The 19,735-nt window shown below is 43.3% G+C and overlaps 1 protein-coding gene across 1 annotated transcript in view; it reads right to left on the bottom strand.

The window, feature by feature from the left end:
- Nucleotides 1-19,534, bottom strand: part of LOC137273538 (epidermal growth factor-like protein 7) — a 36,608-nt gene extending 17,074 nt beyond the window's left edge. The window contains exon 1 of the mRNA XM_067806274.1: nucleotides 19,129-19,534. Within this exon, the coding sequence (XP_067662375.1) occupies nucleotides 19,129-19,232 (104 nt within the window). The 5' untranslated portion in view covers nucleotides 19,233-19,534. The remainder of the gene's footprint in view (nucleotides 1-19,128) is intronic.
- Between the last annotated feature and the right edge of the window lie 201 nt (nucleotides 19,535-19,735).

Below are 19,735 nucleotides of genomic sequence, written 5' to 3'. Positions count from 1 at the left end.
TAATTACCTCTCGCGTCAATAGGTGACACGCTATACAACCAAATATGAACATACATGCGTTACTATATATGGACATATGACACTGACATTGTAAATGGTTTTGAGATTCAAAACTGTGAAGTCCTTTGCACTTACAAAGAATGTAATAAACACTTCGTTGACCTCGAGTGAAACGCTTGTCACAGTACTGGCATTCAGAGGCGGTGGGGTAGCCTTGTGGTGAAAGCCTTCGCTCGTAACGCCGAAGACCCGGGTTCGATTTTTCCATCTGATGTAACCGCTGTGATATTGCTGTAATGTTGCGAAAGGCGACATAAAACTAATCTCACTCTCTCACTGAGTACTGGTATTCAACACCTGCTGTACGACCCACAGGGTCAATGTCGGTGTTTGATAACCGAGGTGTCTGTACAGCCAACATTATCCCTCCACACCTGACAGTGGCGAATGTATAATATCAGTGGCAGTGTTTGAGCAACATGAGCAGACAACACCTGATGACTGGCGTGGAGAGTAGTAGTTGTCGAAACACGATCCCCGCGGCGAGGTTGATGTTGCTGTCTGTAATGGGAGTGTAATCAACTATTCACTCCGGAACAATTGGAAGCAGATTCGGCGAAAGGCCTCCTTGCTAGAACAAATGTTAAAACAATACAGCGGGAGAAGGTTGTGGAGGGTGTTAGGTGGAGGCCTGGCATGAAACCCAGATCTGCTTTGACCACAGTTTGCTAGACACATTGCTTACCACACTACAACAAAGTGAAATGGTCTTACTACACGGGCGATGACCGTTCTACTCGGGTGATGACTTCAAAACAATCAGTGATGACAAAACTACATCAACTGCCAAATTAAACCCCAGTGATGGCCAAACTTCACCAGACCAGTGATGGTCAAACTTCACCAGACCAGTTTGCACCAGACCAGTGTTGGTCAAACTTTACCAGACCAGTGCTGACCAAACGTCACCAGACCCGTGATAGTCAATATTCACCACACCTGTTTGTACTAGACTCAGGTGATGACTTCAAAACAATCAGTGATGACAAAACTACATCAACTGCCAAATTAAACCCCAGTGATGGCCAAACTTCACCAGACCAGTGCTGACCAAACTTCACCAGACCAGTGGTAATCAAACTTCATCAGACCAGTTTGCACCAGACCAGTGTTAGTCAGACTTCACCAGCCCAGTGGTAGTCAAACTTCACCAGACCCGTGATAGTCAAACTTCACCACACCTGTTTGCACCAGACCAGTGATGGCCAAACTTCACCAGACCAGTGATGGCCAAACTTCACCAGACCAGTGATGGCCAAACTTCACCAGACCAGTGATGACTATAGTAAACCAGACCACTGATTACCTTATTAAATAAACCAAACCCACGCCGCATGACACCAGCTACACAACAAGCAATGTTACTTTGAACATCCACACATTTAAGATATATCTAATCATAAAATATACACCAGGAGAATATGTGTATTTATTCAACTCAACAGTTCAACACATACCTCACCAGTGTCTTACACAGATCTTGACAACGTGGTTCATACACATCAACAGAGAACATTACATGCAGTCTGGCACACTCCCTATCACGGATCAGCATCCCACAATCCTGGATACCTCACTCCTCGTGTGTATCTGTTGCTGAAGCAAGCGGGCCTGTGAACCCTGAAATGTCATAACTCCAATTTATCTTTATCGAACCTGTTTTACTTCTCCCCTGAGACGTTGAGTGGGACAGAAGGGATGGTATCTAGGAGATGCTACGTGGGGGAGAGGGAGAAATGAGAAGGGATAATTGGTTAGGAGGAATTATGAGGCTGCAAACCCCATTTCGGCAGGACATTCCGGGAGTATTAAGAGGAGATTCGGGGGTTATATCGAGGAGATCAGGAGGTTATTTAGAGGAGATTCGGGGCTCAGCAGTGTGGTACTCAGGACGCAAATAAAATCGTTTCTGGTTCACAGATTACACATTGAAAAAATACCATTGATGTTTCAGGGAAAAAAGTTTGTATATGTGCTTTTCAGTAATTCAACCTTTTATTGCGCCTGTTTATGACCCAGGAACGTGTTCTATGGGTTTTCGCTGGAGAGGGAAATTCTGACGTGTGCTTTCAGATTTGCGTTGCGTAGTCACATGGATTCAAGGACTGCAGGATATTGATGACGGGTGCTCACGACTGAGGGGAATGAGTGGTGGGGCCTCAGTTGCAGACTCTTGAAATAAAGAAGGCAATAAAAACATAATAAGAAATATTCGTATGTGGTTGTTGTATGATAATAACATACCAACTTGAAACACATCACAAGCTGGTAATTATGTTTGGCAGTAGACGTTGTGGCCACCAACGACCTTGAAGGACGATAAAGAATTATTTTAAGTAGAAGCTTGTAATCAGTACGACTGAATACCGCAACGAATTTCAAACATCCAGTCATTCGAGTAGGCAAATCTGTGTTTGCGTCTTCATTTGCTGATTGGGGTTAATCTTTCCTACTCCTCTTGCAGCGCTTGCACAAGTTCAGCCAACGTGCCTGTGATCCTGATCATGACGTACACGTTTCTATCATGTCCAAGGGGTCTCGGTATGGGAAAGGTCTGGATTCATTGGTGGTCATTCTATGGACGTAGTGTTTCTGTTCATTGATGAGTGGCAACATAAGCCTTTAAAAACAAAACGGCGGTCGCCACGTTTTGCAATCGGGAGGAAATCGGTGTCAGAAGGTTTATCACTTAACGCTTCCACTTACCCTTCCTTGCACGGTATGGTTTGGGGATTTCTGAGTCAAAGTGAAGCCACCATACACTAGAACCAATCAGTTACAATAGCTGCCATCTGATCTCAGGATGACATTTCGAAACCGTTAATCGTGGAACACGACCCGGCCATCAGTAGGTGAATGAGTATGAATGTACGCGACTTTTAGCAACATTCCAGCAATGTCACGGAGAAAATCACCAGACACTGGCTTCAAAGATTGTACCCATGTGGGAAATCGAACCCGAGTCTACAGCGTTGCGAGCGAACGCTTTAACTATTAGGCTACCCAACCGTCGCCGGGCGTATTAAGAAATAGCGCCAGTGGCACTTTTGTCCGTGAGCAAAACAGAGATGAGCCGCACGTCCATAACGACCCATCATCTGTATTGATATTCCAAGATCCAGATTTTGCAATAGTTTGATTAACCGTTTGAGTGAGTGAGTGAGTGAGTGAATGAGTGAATACGGTTTAAAGCCACCTGTAGCAATATTACCCCGATAGCACCAGAAAGATTAGCAGTTTGAGCTAAATTTGGTAGACCATGGCTCTGAGTTTAGTCGATCCTGGCAGAGTACTCTTGTGGGTGACGTGGGGCATCATACACAAGAGCGGTCATTATTATTTCTGGTTTGTTGGTACAGTTACAAAATATGTTACTCACACTCTGTAAAAATGGAACATATTAGTTACTGAAGGCTGGCTTCTATCTACGCCATTCGGATGTGATGACACGTGAAACCAAGTCAGCAAGCCTGACCACCTGATCTCGTTAGTCGCCTCATAGGACAGGCATGGGTTGCTGAAGATCAATTCTAACCCGATATTGTGACCGTGTAACATGTGACTGTGGATATTTGCGTTTCGAGCGTCTGTGTGGGTTGGGGTTGCGCAACCCTGCAACACCTTCTGCATCCGCCTCATAGATATATCGATAGTATGCGTGACTATCGATAGTTTTGCAATTGCCTTTCGTTGATAAATGTACGAAATACAGTATGTTTCGGTAAAGACTTGAAGCTTCAGTGAGTTTATGTTTTAACAGTTTACTTGATCTGGTTTCGAGTTTCTTGTCAGTTATGAAAATACACTCAAACTAGTTCAACTTGTTTGATATCATGTAAACTATACATTCACTTGGGAAATGACTTTCTCTGAGACAAGCCAAGGAGAAAATTACTTTACAATAGTATGTTGCTAGTCTGTCATACAGATCCTGACGCAAATGTATCCAAGAAAGCCCTTAGAAGTCTTGAAAATGTGGTAAGTCTAGAAAATGTGGCAAGTCTAGATTCCCTTAGCTTAAAATAAAGAAAGTCTCAGGGCTCCATTTCATATTATGTTTTTTCTTACTATGACCTTTTTCCAGTAAAATATGTTCATATCAGAGACTAGTTGTTAGTCTAGCATGTTACAATAGACTGTCACTATCGAAATAGTTGTTTCCCCCTCACTTGTCAGTCCTGTTTATATAACAACATTGCCTACTTGTTTGAAGAGTATATTTAGAGGGTGGAACTCATGCCTTCCTTTGGTGTTGAGTTTTAGAAACACAAACGTTCTCGCTCACGATGTTTGTTGTCAACAGGTATCACTGTTTACTTTACATGGACTTGATACTACAATTTACATATCAAGATCCCCTACCTTTCAAGCGTGTGTTCAGTTTTACAGACGCTCTTACACATGCTTTTACCCTCAACACTTATCATGGTTCTAATACTTGATAGGTGCGGTGGGGTAGCCTAGTGACCAAAGCGTTCACTTGCAACGCCGAGAACCCGGGTTCGATTCCCCAGATGGGTACAGTGCGGGATGCCCACATCTGGGATCCACCGTCATGATACTGCTTGAATATTGCTAAAAGCGGCGTAAAACTGAACTCACTCACAAACCCTATCCCATCCCCTACCAGAAGTATCAACTGATGTGAGATTCAAAAACATATTGAAGTCTCTGCTGTATAATGTGTGGAGTGTGTATGTTGTATAACTGTCAGACGAAACACTGAAATATTCAGTACTCACTGAAACACGTTTTACTATGTGTGAAGCCCATTTCTGGTGTCCCCCGCCGTGATATTGCTGCAAAAAAGCGGCGTAAAATCATATTCACTCCCACACTCACTCACTCACTCACTCGAATGCTTGATATTGCCATTTATGTATCATCATCTTCGGTATATTTTACATTGGGGGCGGAATGTAAGGAGGTCGGCGCAAGTAGTCTTTAGGTGTTAACTTTTACAGATATAGGCGCTCTTGAACACGCGTTTGTCGTCATTGTTCTAATACTTGAATTTTCCATCTGCGAATGAAGACCTCCCCTTTAACAGTATATTTTGACAATGGGAGGTGGTTTGTGAGGAGGTCGCCGCACACGGCGGTATGGTGTTCAGGTTTAGAAACATACACTCGTGTCTACGTTGTTTATCATTGTTCTATTACTTGATATTACCATTTATATATCAACATCTCCTACCTTTGAGAGTATATTTTGAGGATGGGAGGCGGTCTGTAAGAGGTCGGCGCATGTAGTCTTTTAGGTGTTACGTTTTACAGATATAGGCGTTCTCGCCAACGCTTGCGTCGTCAACACTTATCATTGTTCTGAGACTTGATATTACCATTTACGTATCAGCATCGCCTCTTTTAACGTTATATTTTGAGAATGAGAGGCGGTGGGTGAGGGGGCAACTGCATCACTACTCCCCCATCAGGTTTAACTTCTTTTCCAGAGGAAGAGGACCCATACCGTGTGCTAATAAGACATAAAAACATGTTCCGTGCCAGGATTAGATAAGCCTGTCGAGAGATTTATGACGCTTAATTAACTATATAAGTAGCGAAAACATGACACGTTCCGCCCCCTGGTCGGCATGTGCCCCGCTAGCCGATCTGACAGAAATATTTATTATTACATTAGCTGGACTGATAACTTATAACACCGAAGGAGAAATAGTTTGTGTGAGGTCAGGAATACACTGACGCCAAATCCTGGTTTTAATGTCAAGTCAGGTTTATTCCGTACTTTAGACCCCAGTGCACGACCATGGCGCCACTTCTGGACACAATGTACTGATGTGACGTCACTTCCGGCACTGCCCAATGAAACATTTCAAGTTGTAGATACCCTCGGTGAGTTAGATGGTGAAATTACCGAATCACATATTGTGTAACATGTATAGGTACAGTGGTCCTGAATGCTACAGCACCCCAAGCCATGATTGCTAGCGTTATACCATCTCATCAGACTCCAATCTAAACCACACAACGTCAAGAGTTAGTGTTATACCACTTCAGACCATCAGATCATGTACCCCTGTAGGTCAACAGGTAGTGTTATACCACTTCAGACCATCAGATCATGTACCCCTGTAGGTCAACAGGTAGTGTTATACCACTTCAGACCATCAGATCATGTACCCCTGTAGGTCAACAGGTAGTGTTATACCACTTCAGACCATCAGATCATGTACCCCTGTAGGTCAACAGGTAGTGTTATACCACTTCAGACCATCAGATCATGTACCCCTGTAGGTCAACAGGTAGTGTTATACCACTTCAGACCATCAGATCATGTACCCCTGTAGGTCAACAGGTAGTGTTATACCACTTCAGACCATCAGTTCATGTACCCCTGTAGGTCAACAGGTAGTGTTATACCACTTCAGACCATCAGATCATGTACCCCTGTAGGTCAACAGGTAGTGTTATACCACTTCAGACCATCAGATCATGTACCCTGGTCAGGATTCAGTGGTATACCACTCCAGGTAGTGAGGCGCATTGTTATACTAGCCCAGGCCAAAACGCTCACTGCTATATCGCTCCAATACATTGCACTCACTGCCATATCACTCAGTACACGACATTCGCTGCTATACCGCCCTAGTACATGATACTCACTGCCATACCACTTCAGCACATGACGCTCACTGCTATATCGCTCCAATACATTGCACTCACTGCCATATCACTCAGTACACGACATTCGCTGCTATACCGCCCTAGTACATGATACTCACTGCTATACCACTTCAGCACATGGCGCTCACTGCTCTACTGTTATAGTGCATGACGCTACAGTACATGGCACTCACTGCTATACAACTCCAGCACATGGCGCTCACTGCTCTACTGTTATAGTGCATGACGCTCCAGTACATGGCACCCACTGCTATACCACTTCAGCACATGACGCTCACTGCTATATCGCTCCAATACATTGCACTCACTGCCATATCACTCAGTACACGACATTCGCTGCTATACCGCCCTAGTACATGATACTCACTGCTATACCACTTCAGCACATGGCGCTCACTGCTCTACTGTTATAGTGCATGACGCTCCAGTACATGGCACTCACTGCTATACAACTCCAGCACATGGCGCTCACTGCTCTACTGTTATAGTGCATGACGCTACAGTACATGGCACTCACTGCTATACCACTCCAGCACATGGCGCTCACTGCTCTACTGTTATAGTGCATGACGCTCCAGTACATGGCACTCACTGCTATACCACTCCAGCACATGGCGCTCACTGCTCTACTGTTATAGTGCATGACGCTTAAGTACATGGCACTCACTGATATACCACTCCAGCACATGGCGCATCAATACATGACACTCATTGCTATACCACACTAGTACATGACACACACTGCTATACCACTCAAGGTGATGACACTCACTGTCACATACCACTAAAGTACTAAATGTTGCATCACTCCAGATGCCAAGACACTGTTATACCCCCTGGCTGATGGTCTGATATTCACCGTTATAGGACCGTAAGTATTATGTTATTACAGGGCATGGTATTCTCGTCCAAAGCAAACTTTCGCCCAAGACTCTGTGTTACTCTATCTATGCATTTAGTCCAAGTCATTACATTGGTACTTCATAAAATCAACTTGCAACAATGTCAGTTTTCGAGAAAGGCAACCTCTTACATCATCTTTTAGAATATCATAAAGAATTTTTTTCAGTTTTCAGACATTTTGGCGGACATTGTTTTGTCGCAATTGTTTAATCCCAAAATTGTAGGCACAGACTCTTCCAACAGCGGTGTATATGTGGTCAGAATACCTTCCAAGAACTCCCTATTTTAGTCATAAAGTCTTTCCAGAACTCCCTGTTGTGGTCACATGTCTTTCCAGCACTCTAAATCTGTGGTCACGATGTCTTCCAAAACTTCCCAGGTTTGGTCAAATGAATACCCATATCTCCCTATTGTGGTTACGATGTCTTTCAACACCTGTCTCTGTAGTCACCATGTGTTCCCAAAACTCCTATTTTTTGGTCACGATGTCTTCCCACAAGTATCTGAGGTGCCGACGGTGATGCTGCCGTCCAGGCAATGCCGTGGCAACGGGAGGGGCATGGTCGCAGATCTTCAATGTAAACAGCAGCGAGTTGCATGCTGGCGTTCCGTGGAGATAAGAGAAACTGCTCGCTGATGGATTTATGCAAAATTGACATAATCTCAAGTTATAAGCATTCTTGCGTTAATAGAAGTGTTTGAGGATGACATAAAATAATACATAATGCTACGGCATATATTACACTTGGAAATACCACGCGAGTCCGGTATGTGAGCGGAAATTCGTTTCGTTCTTCCGTTTAGTAAACCAAATAAAGTAGGTCACTCAGTTGAAATACTGAAGAATGATGTCGGTCAGTCAGTTAATAGAAATGACATAACTAAGTCACTCTGGGATGACATCTAGGGTAGGACAGAGGGGTGTTGCATATAGGGTAAGTCACTTTGTGAGGACATCAAGGGCAGAGCAGTTAGTTAATGTCTGAAAGGTTGTCACTTTTTAAGAACATCTAGGTAGGACAAATACGTACAGGGAAGGACACTTTGTGAGGACATCAAGGGCAGAGCAGTTAGTTAATACCTGAAAGGTTGTCACTTTGTAAGAACATCTAGGTAGGACAAATACGCACAGGGAAGGACACTTTGTGATGACATCAAGGGCAGAGCAGTTAGTTAATACCTGAAAGGTTGTCACTTTGTAAGAACATCTAGGTAGGACAAATACGTACAGGGAAGGACACGTTGTGAGGACATCAAGGGCAGAGCAGTTAGTTAATACCTGAAAGGTTGTCACTTTGTAAGGACATCTAGGTAGGACAAATACGCACAGGGAAGGACACTTTGTGATGACATCAAGGGCAGAGCAGTTAGTTAATACCTGAAAGGTTGTCACTTTGTAAGAACATCTAGGTAGGACAAATACGTACAGGGAAGGACACGTTGTGAGGACATCAAGGGCAGAGCAGTTAGTTAATACCTGAAAGGTTGTCACTTTGTAAGGACATCTAGGTAGGACAAATACGTACAGGGAAGGACACGTTGTGAGGACATCAAGGGCAGAGCAGTTAGTTAATACCTGAAAGGTTGTCACTTTGTAAGGACATCTAGGTAGGACAAATACGTACAGGGAAGGACACGTTGTGAGGACATCAAGGGCAGAGCAGTTAGTTAATACCTGAAAGGTTGTCACTTTGTAAGGACATCTAGGTAGGACAAATACGTACAGGGAAGGACACGTTGTGAGGACATCAAGGGCAGAGCGGTTAGTTAATACCTGAAAGGTTGTCACTTTGTAAGGACATCTAGGTAGGACAAATACGTACAGGGAAGGACACGTTGTGAGGACATCAAGGGCAGAGCAGTTAGTTAATACCTGAAAGGTTGTCACTTTGTAAGGACATCTAGGTAGGACAAATACGTACAGGGAAGGACACGTTGTGAGGACATCAAGGGCAGAGCAGTTAGTTAATACCTGAAAGGTTGTCACTTTGTAAGGACATCTAGGTAGGACAAATACGTACAGGGAAGGACACGTTGTGAGGACATCAAGGGCAGAGCAGTTAGTTAATACCTGAAAGGTTGTCACTTTGTAAGGACATCTAGGTAGGACAAATACGTACAGGGAAGGACACTTTGTGAGGACATCAAGGGCAGAGCGGTTAGGTAATGCCTAAACAGGCGATCCCTCCATGAGGACATCACGAGTAAAGCAGTTACTCAATACATAAACAGGCGATCCCTTTGGGAGGACATCTAGGGTGGAGTAGGTAGGTATTGCGTACAGAGTCTGTCAGTTTGAATGGGTATGAAAGGTGTAGCAGATGGGTATTGCGTACAGGGTAGGTCAATTTGTGAGGACATCAAGGTAGGACAGTTACATACAGGGTAGACTAGAGTGTTTATAAAGCCAGGGTGTCTTTAGATATCATTATCTATTGATAAGACTGCCGAGAACGTATTCATAGCTGCAGTGGACTGTGGTTTGCTTCTTTGAGCTTCCATTGCTGTATGAAATTAGGGGAACACTCGACCTATATTTATGAAGATAACAGATCTGCCAAAGAGGCGGGATATCTCCTTAGAACCTTTTTTCGTTCTTCTTTTTAGAAATCTCAGACTGTGTGCAGCTTTAAAACTTGACAAGTGGAAGACATGATAGCTTTCCCTGCTCGGACTGCAATGCCCGCCTGTGTTTTTGATGTCATAAACAAACCTGTAGTCACACCCGACATTCACACTCGATATTCTTGCCAAACATTCACACTCGACGTTTACACCCAGAATTCACACCCGACATTCACATCAACCAAACGTAATAAAGCAGTTACATACAGCTAGTAGCACAAAGAACGCAAGCAGAACACGCCCAGACAAACGGAACAAATACCAAGCACAAATAAACAATACACAGACAGAATAAAGGCCGCAAGAACACACAAACAACTCTCAGAGAAACAGAACATAGGAAATAGGAAATCAGCCTACAGTGAAATTACACATATACAAAGAATTACACAAACGTCACACGAGCAACGCACCAACATCACACAGACAACACACAGAGAAGCATCACACAGACAACACACAGAGAAGCATCACACAGACAACACACAGAGATGCATCACACAGACAAACAACACACAGACAACACACAGACAAACAGCACACAAGCAACGCAAAGACAAACATCACACAAACAGCACACAGACAACACACAGACAAGCAGAACACAAACAAACGGACAGACAACATAGAGCCATATAGTGAAGACATACTGTTAAATTTAGACGGAGACTGCCTACTTATGCGCCTTTCTGGAATTGGACCATGACAGATCATCACCATAACTCACACAAATCTCTCTGCAACCAGGGACTTTGCAAGTGAACGTATTATGCGATATAGGGTAACCTTTCTACCATTTCTCACACACAGGCACACAAACAGCACAAGAGTGCATAGAAACAACAGACAGAAGACAGCACATAGACAAACACAAATTACAAAGAATAACAGTACGAACAATGCAAAGACAAATAGCACGAAAACAAACAATACTTAGCAAGAAGACAAAACACACAAACAATACACAGACAATGAACACAGACAAGAGGACCAGCACACAGGCAGCACACAGGCAGCACACAGACAAATAGCAGTCAGACAGACATCACATAGAAAAGAAATGCACCGAGGCGAAGAGCGCACAAACAGCAAAGCAAAAAGCAGCACACAAATGAAAATGCATACTCATACAGCAAACAGGCAGAAAATGGACCGACTGCATGCAGACAAGCAGAACACAGACCTCACACAGAAAAGAAATGCACAGAGGCCTAAAACACACAGAAACGCACTAACAAACGGCAAAGCAGCAAGCAGTACACACACACCGCACTGACAAACGTCACACAAACAGCACAAAGACAACACGCACACACGCACACACGCACACACGCACACACGCACACACGCACAGAGCACACAGATAGGCAACACTGAGACAGACAGCACAGAGGTAGACAGTACGCGGACAGAGAAACACCACACAGCCATCACAGAGTCAACCATCAGACACACAGCACAGAGACAAACATCACACAGACATCACAAGAACAGACAGCACACAGACAGACTACCTACTGACAGACAGCACAGGGACAGACAGTATACAGGCAATATACAGACAGCACACAGACAGACAACATACAGACTGCCTACAGACAGACAGCACAGAGACAGACAGCATACAGACAGCACAGAGACAGACAGCATACAGACAGACAGGACATAGATTTTGACGGAGACTCCCTATTTATGCGCCCTTCTGGAATTGGACCATGACAAATCATCACCATAACTCACACAAATCTCTCCTCGTCCAGGGATTACATGGGAATATATGATGCGAAGTGGGCTAACGAGTCTACCGTTTGTCGTGGCGTCACTGGCCCACCTGCGTCTCGCTTGTAGCATCATGACATCAATGGGTGGACGACATTCTTTGTCGCAAAGATATACACAGTGTGTGAATATAATGTCTGAGACAGTCGATACTCGCAAACCAGTATGTGTGTTACAGTTCCTGCATGGCTTTGTTTACTTCACACGGGAAATGCAGTCAGAATGTTTCTAATCTGGTCACTTTTGTCATGTACTGTCAAAGATTTGGTTTTATCTATCAAACATTTGGCTTTAGCAGACACATGTTTAGCTTTCCTTGACGATTGTCGATTTTTTCTGTCAAATGTTTGGATATACTTGGCGGATGATTGGGTTTCCCCAACGAACGTTGGTCTTAAGTGCCAGGAGGCTGGTTTTCCATGTCAAACGTTTCATTTTTCTGAAACGACGGTAGCGCTACGTTTTGTTAAGACTTCAGTGAACACGTGAAATACAATCATTTTCATCCAGACCACTGGCCAAGTTGGCCAATTGTTTTGTTTCATCTGTCAAATATCTCGTTCATCTGACCAGAACTTACAGTTCCCTGACGAATGTCTGGTTTTTGCTCCAATTGGATTAATGTGTTTCGTTTCAACTATCGAATCTTTGTCGAACGTTTCGTTAAAACTATCAGACTGTTAATGTCCCCTGGTTAATGTTTTCAGTAAAAACAATCTAAAACAAGCACAATTTGTGATGCTCACAGTTTATGATTCAATTCACAACAGAAAACAACAATCAGAAACACTTTATACACAGTGAAACCTGTCTAAACCGGCATTCCACGAGACCGAAATATATACGCTTGATTAGAACAGTGACGATCAATTTTCAACATGGCTGTCATTATATGTCCTGGTCCAGGTGTCCCTTTCACGAGGCAACCTTTACTAAGGTTACCCTTAACTACCATTCTTTAACACTGCATTAAGGTTACCTTAGTGACTTACGATTACCTTAGTGCTTTGTGAAAGTAGACCCTGGTCAATTATGCCCTGTTCTGACAGATGTTTGGCTTTATCTGTGGTGTTTTAGCAAAGTGTACCCGTGAAGGTCCGGGGTAGAATAGGCCTTCCGCAACCCATGCTTGCCATAAAAGGCGACTGTACTTGTCGTACTAACGGGATGGGGTGGTCAGACTCCCTGACTTGGTTGACACATATCATCGCGATTGCGCAGATCGATGCTCATGTTGTTGATCACTGGACTGTCTGGTCGAGACTCGATTACTTACAGATCGCCACCATAGCTGGAATATTGCTGAGTGTGGCGTAAAACTAAACTCATTCAGCAAAGTGCCAAAACATCCGCCAGCGAAAACCAAACATTTGTCGGCTAAAACCAAATCAGTGTTGCGATCGGTGTGTGTGGAGGAGTGTCTGGAACTGTGTATGGTGTAGTGTCTGAAATGGCGTCTGAAGATGTTTCTGTTATGATTGGGCGACGACATGATGATGTAAGTCAAGGACTACTGTCTAGACTTGTCCGCCAGGCGGCGACCATACCGGAAGTGAGCATATTGAGCATCCCTCTGTCTGGCAGCTATGGGACACGTCATTGTTGACATCCTGACGGGCGTACACACACAAACACCCACGTAACAAGGGGACATAACCCAATGTTACCTGCCACAGACTGGGTGGTATAGAGGGCGCTGAGGGGCATGGAAATGATGACGAAATGGGATAGTGTTTGCAATAAGCATCGACAATAGCGGAATAATGTGATAAAATAAATATCCAAATAAACAGCATGCCATGCACACGGCTTGGGTCTGTCTGGAACCGAGACTTTGATGATGAGGGATGTCGCGCCACGATGTGGCAAGTAGCAGGTTGGTGAGTGGGCAGTTAGGAAGTTAGATGGGTAGTTAGGTGAGTGGTTCATTAGCTCGGTAGGTACGTACGTACGTAGGTACGTAGGTACGTAGGTAGGTACGTAGGTATTTTCGAGAAATAACAACATCTAACATTGCTCATCAGCAAGGATATAAGAGAACATGATTTCACATGACGTCAACAACGGTGTCAGAATTACATCAGCAGTGGTCTTGAATGAATTTGGCAATGAAGGCAAAATCTACAGAATTGCTCATTTTGAACACGTGTTTAATACATGCAAGCATCTCATCCTAAATGTGTCTAAGTATAGTCGATGTCGTGCAACAAAAAAACGATAAAAAAAACCTTCATGGTTGGCTAGCAACACCACGGGACAGAACGACAGCTCGTCAATCCACGGCATGGGAACACGTCTAAACGTGTACTAGCCGCGATCATGCCCAATTTTGTTGTCATTCATAACACACAGTATAAACATTAGAAACTCTCGACAAGCTGGGACCCATGTTCTCATGCCTGCCGACACAGCATGTCCCAACCACAGCCGCAGCGCAGCCGTAGCTCAGCACGCTGCAGCAGAAGCCGTAACCGCCATCCCCCAAAGTCCGCGCTGCCTGGCACGATGCTATTTTCTTTGTTACCAATACATAAAAGTCATAATCGTTTTTCTGGTATAGTTTGACCGCCAATTCCTTCCTCAGTATTCTCTGCCCCTCGGCTCGACGGGAGGTGGCACTGCAGCCACGCTGTCTGTAACGAGCAGAATGGCACTCTACGTGTTGCCTGAGCTTGTCATAATGGACGGAATCTTAACGTAAAAAGCAAGAATGTCTTCAATGCCGGAGTCCAAATGCAAGTGGATCTGATGCAGGCCGGCGTATATCAGGGGTATCGTAAGCACTCCTTTAGATCTGATGAAACGTTTATAGGAGAGGCACCGGCACCAGTGGGCGGGGCCATACCATTTTGACAGTCCAATGTATCGCTTTAATACGTGTATATAGAGAGGTCTGTGTTGAGGGAAAGAACGTGTCTATGCCACAGGCCTAATCACTGCACATTACAAGCCAAGCGTTAGTGTAAGTGCCTATCCAGAATACATGGCTCAGTTGCTTCGTAACTACTCGGCGAGTTGGGGGACTGTTCCCCGTACGATGTCACAGATGGCGGTGTTTTAGATGACGTATGCGTACCAGTATTGTTAAACAAAACAGTCAAATCACAAAGTGGCAGTTATTAGCTTCTATTCGGTTCACGTTTCGGTATTGCTGATCGCTCTTTTTACAGAGACTGCCAATCATGTCTTCAGATCCTTAATCTGACGTCATCATCTTGCTGTCGTCACCATGACGTAATATTATGAGACCAAGATCTAGTTTTATGTGAAGTGGTATAGGCACATATTTGAATCACTATACATTTGTGATATGGAGTGACAGATATGTGTTTCTAAGATCCTTCGCTAAAAGATCAAATTTGCTTTTCCTTTCATTACGTCATACTGCACTGATGCCATTACGACGTTATCTAGCTGTGTATATAGGGATGTACCACAATGGTATACAACGAGATATTAACAGCTGTATGGGCTTTGCCATTTAACTCCACTCTCGGTAGTATTCCAACTATGATTAAATATTCCAGTGGTTGAAAGAATGAGCATCTATCTAAGGAATACACTCCCTGCATCGACCTAGGCAGGGAGTGGTTAAACAATGATGCATATCGTGACATAAAAAAACTACTACTACTTGAGTGAGTTTTACGCCGCTCTCAGTCATATTTAAATATTCGAACCTGGACCAGACAATCCAGGGATCAACAGCATGAACATCCACCTACGCAAATGGCATCGTGTACAATGACACTTGTCAATCAACTCAGCGAGCCTGACCAGCCGATTTCGTAAGTCAAGCCTCGTACGATAAGCGTGGGTTACTAAAAATCAAATCTAACCAGGATTGTCACGGGCCCTGTAATACTGAATGGTATCTAGTGCTATTTATGAAGTGGAATATTTATATGCAGACGTAATTGCTGGTATACAGTTCAGAGTAGGATTGAGAGCGACACACAGAGGGATATTTTAGTAGTACAATTTGGTAAAAACACTGCACAGACTGGAATATGGTTAGGCAGTGAGTATAGTTTTACGTCGCTTTTAGTTTTCTCACAGCAGGGGCGTATAACGGAGTCTTCGGAGTGGCGTGCGAACGTGTACACTACGAGGCTACCACAGCGCCAATTAAACCGAAATAATAGTTCACAAAGTAATACACAGGGTCTTAGATCGTGCATTAGATATAAAGGTATATGAAATATTGTTTAAATATCTAGATAAGTCTAAATAATTACATATATATGTTATATAGACCCTTACGTAGTGTGATAGACTGAGGATATATATGTTACAGTCAGATTGTGAACTCAGTCAGTTCGTGAAATGACTAAGAAATTTCTCACCATTTCTCTCATTTCTCACCATTTTGTGTAACAACAATCAATATACTTCAGGCATTTCATGAAATTTCATTTCATATGTTGGGGACAGGGGTTTGTGGGGTGTGGCTGCTCTTGACGCAGCAAGATTCAAACAAACAGGTGTAAATGCTTCAAAGCCAAGCTGAGGTGCAACAGTCACTGTCACAATAGTTTTAACTGTTAATGACAGTAAGTGATGCTGAAATTGTGAACCACTTTTGTGGATTAAGGTATTAAGTGAAATTTCATGAAATGACCGGATTATTTTGATTGTTCTCTAAGACTCTCTAAGTCATTTCACGAAATGACTGAAGTGTTTAGCCACTTCATGAAATGACTGATTTCACAATCTGCCTGTAGCGTATATAGAGTATAAGATACTCCTCGAAACAATTTTAAGTGGTGTGCAGGGGTTTATATTATCGGCCTCAATCACTGAACCATATTATTTTTTCTACTGCCAAGCCCTCACTGCAATGCTCAAGCCCTACATGAAGCAAGTCTAGATTTCCTCAGGTTCAAGTTGTGAATCTAACTTCTCACTGAAGCTCCTTTCCAGTTTAAGTAGGTTTGTTTGTGACTATCACATCTATATATTCAGAGACTAATCGTTGTCTAGTTTTTATAAAGTCATTCGATAGAGCAGTACAAAGATTATTTCTTATATACCTATAAATGACATATGCACTGGTAGATACAGTGGTACATACAACGGTATGTTTAGTTGTACATAAAGTGGTACATACAATGATACACACTGTGGTATATTTAGTGGTACATACAGTGATACACACTGTGGTATATTTAGTGGTACATACAGTGATACACACTGTGGTATATTTAGTGGTACATACAGTAGCACATACAGTGATGCACACTGTGGTATATTTAGTGGTACATACAGTGATGCACACTGTGGTATATTTAGTGGTACATACATTGGCACATACAGTGATACACACTATGGTATATTTAGCGGCACATACAGTGGTACATACAGTGATACACACTGTGGTATATTTAGAGGCACATACAGTGATACACACTGTGGGATATTTAGTGATACATACATTGGTACATACAGTGATACACACTGTGGTATATTTAGTGGTACATACAGTGGCACATACAGTGACACACACAGTGGTATATTTAGTGGTACATACAGTTATACACACTGGTATATTTAATGGTACATACAGTGGCACATACAGTGATACACACAGTGGTATATTTAGTGGTACATACGGTGGCACATACAGTGATACACACTGTGGTATATTTAGAGGCACATACAGTGGTACATACAGTGATGCACACTGTGGTATATTTAGTGGTACATAGAGTGGTACATACAGTAATACACACTGTGGTATATTTAGAGGCACATACAGTGATACACACAGTGGTATATTCGATGGTGTATACTGTGGTATACTCAGTGGTATTCATATCGGTATGAAACGTTGACACGTGATGTGGTTAATGATTGACAGAATATGGTTTTACGCTTTTGTCAATATTCCAGAAATATCACTACGGTGGACACCAGAAATGGGGGCTTCACATAATGTACCCACGTTGGGAACCTAACGCGGGTCCTCTGCGTGACGAGTGAACGCTTTAACCACTCGGCTACCTCGCCGCTCGATATGGTTAAGAAAGAAATATAAATCGTCAAGTCAGGTCGTTCACATCTGCAACATGATGCCTTGGAAGTGAGCAAGTGAAAGATGAATATGCTCATCCTGGCGTTCCACAAAGTGTGACATGATATTTTGACATTTATGCCCAAGATAAGAAGAAGTTTCCGCCATGTAAAAAGGAATATTTAGGACGTCGTGCGTCTGTGTGATGTAAGGCAATACGAGCAAGCGACACGATGTGACAAAAGTGTGAATTAGGGGCACAACTGTCTGATACTAGACTTGCTACTAAACGAGTCATATAACAAAGACATATATGTATAGCATGAATAGGAGCATAATGTATAATATATAATGAACGGAGACTTTAGTTTGTTTGTACTTTATACTGCAATGTTTTAGTAGGCGAGACTACAGTTTGTCTAATGTCATGTTTGGGAGTAGTGTTCTAACGTCATGACACAATAGTTGTATTTGTGTGATAGAGAGTAGTCGATGTGGGCATCACAGACTTGTCGCCCAGTCAGAGGCTGCCTATACCCCATACATGAGTTAAAGACAATGTGAGAAAGTTGCCATATGATCTCCCTGTGACAAAACTGTGCATGAGGTACAAAATTTGCACAAAACTGTACATGAGTTAAAGGTAAAATGACGGCGATGACATTTGAATTCCCAATAGTTATCAAAATTCCACGTGTGTTAAAGGCAATGTGATATCTCCAGTGGTCACCCAAAAGCCATACATGAGTTAAGGGCAATGTGATGAAGTAGCCATTTGATCTCCATATGGTCACATGGCAATGTGACGAAGATCACATCTGATCCATCACGGGTCACCAAAACAGTCAGTTAAAGACAGTGTGGTGAAGATCAGATCTGATCACCGAATGGTCGACAAAAATATTATGATGATGAAGAAGACATATGTTTCCACTATCTGGTCAACTTTTCATTAAAACACCATACCTCAGTTGAATGTATGGTGATTAACTAGACATCTTATCTCCCATATTCGCCCAAACCAGATACATGATTTAAATGTCTGTTGATGAAGGAGACACCTATTCCCTTTTTCTGGTCAGCTAGTCATTAATTCGCACTTACCCATGACGAAAGTGACTCGTGCTGTTGTCGGGTGCGGCATCCGTGACGGCGTACATCCCAATAGTTTCCAATAGCAACAGCAACCACCACGGCCTCAGCTCCATCTCGTCCGCACGACGTTCTCCTCTCTAGTTTCACAAGTATCCTCACGCGTCCACTGATCCACCTCCGGCCAAATGGCCAGCCATCTATTGGACTACTTAATCAACTTCCCACCGACCTGGAGGGGACATTAATCAGTCGATAAAATCACCAAAAAATATGAAATGACTATTTGAATTTGTTCACAGTAATTCCAGTGAGTATAAAAATATTTGCACATCTGTCAACAAACACCGGTATTGGAGTCCGCCTCGTGTCCACCTGAGACGTCCGTCTTCACAGCGCGCGCTCCTTGTCGTCTGCCTACGATCGTCTGCTCACAGTTTCACAGCTACTACACTTGAATGACGACGAGAGCCAAACCCCCGCTCCAACTCCTGTCTGTAAGGGGGTGCGTTCTCAACTCTCGAGTAGCTGGCCGTTAGAGAGTTTCTCCCTCTCGCTCCTTCCTACAGTCAATCGGTGAGGAACGGCAGCTGACAAACCGCTCTGTCCTACCCTCGGA

Source organism: Haliotis asinina, chromosome 2 (genome assembly GCF_037392515.1).
Source record: "Haliotis asinina isolate JCU_RB_2024 chromosome 2, JCU_Hal_asi_v2, whole genome shotgun sequence".
NCBI classification, from domain to species: Eukaryota; Metazoa; Mollusca; class Gastropoda; order Lepetellida; family Haliotidae; genus Haliotis; species Haliotis asinina.
Note: the sequence above shows the minus strand (reverse complement) of the source record. Positions and strands in the feature narration are given on the sequence as shown.